This window comes from Trypanosoma theileri, assembly GCF_002087225.1.
Source record: "Trypanosoma theileri isolate Edinburgh chromosome Unknown TM35_Tth_87_V1, whole genome shotgun sequence".
In the NCBI taxonomy this organism is placed as follows: domain Eukaryota; phylum Euglenozoa; class Kinetoplastea; order Trypanosomatida; family Trypanosomatidae; genus Trypanosoma; species Trypanosoma theileri.
In genome coordinates, this window is record NW_021639929.1 from 14,505 (window position 1) to 15,127 (window position 623).

The 623-nt window shown below is 46.2% G+C and overlaps 1 protein-coding gene across 1 annotated transcript; it reads left to right on the plus strand.

The window, feature by feature from the left end:
- Positions 1 to 203: 203 nt before the first annotated feature.
- TM35_000871030 (uncharacterized protein) lies at positions 204 to 623 on the plus strand (the record flags this gene model as incomplete). The annotated part of the gene is made up of 1 exon (XM_029031450.1): positions 204 to 623. A coding segment is annotated over one exon (420 nt), but the record flags the coding sequence as incomplete, so codon positions are not given.

Sequence of the window (623 nt, forward strand, 5' to 3'; positions counted from 1 at the left end):
TGTATATTGTCGCCTAATATTAATGTTAATTATCACCAAGGACATGTTGAAAACCTTTATTCTTTTCTGAGCATCATATATATAGTACATGAATACATATTTATAAAAACCACCATTTTAATGAATAAGTTTATGTTTCTTTTCTCCCTATGTTACGTATCATTTAAGATTGCTCACACAAGCAACACAGCTACACAATCACTATGCGCACAACTCTTCTATTATTAACTTTGCTACTGATACTCTCCTACATCTGTACATGTGCAGCAGCAGAGAGGATGCCACTGCCGGTGCCACGTGTGGGTGGATACGCTACAGAGGCCCAGGGAAAAGGGACGAAAGACAATCTGAAAGGTACAAACGGAAAAGAAGCGTGGAATAACGGTGAATTCACTACCACCACACCATCCCTCAGTATGAGTGAGTCCATGAGTGCCTCTGCCACTCTTCCTCTCTCTGACACCACTACTGTTGCCCCATCAACAGCTGAACAACAACAAGAAGGATCATCAGAGGGACAGGCCGCCCCTGCTGAGGAGTCGACTACGACGAGCACCGCCGCACCGAAGAAGAAGAAGAAGGACGGCGGCCGCGGCCCTGAGTGGCTGCACGGCCCGCTGGTG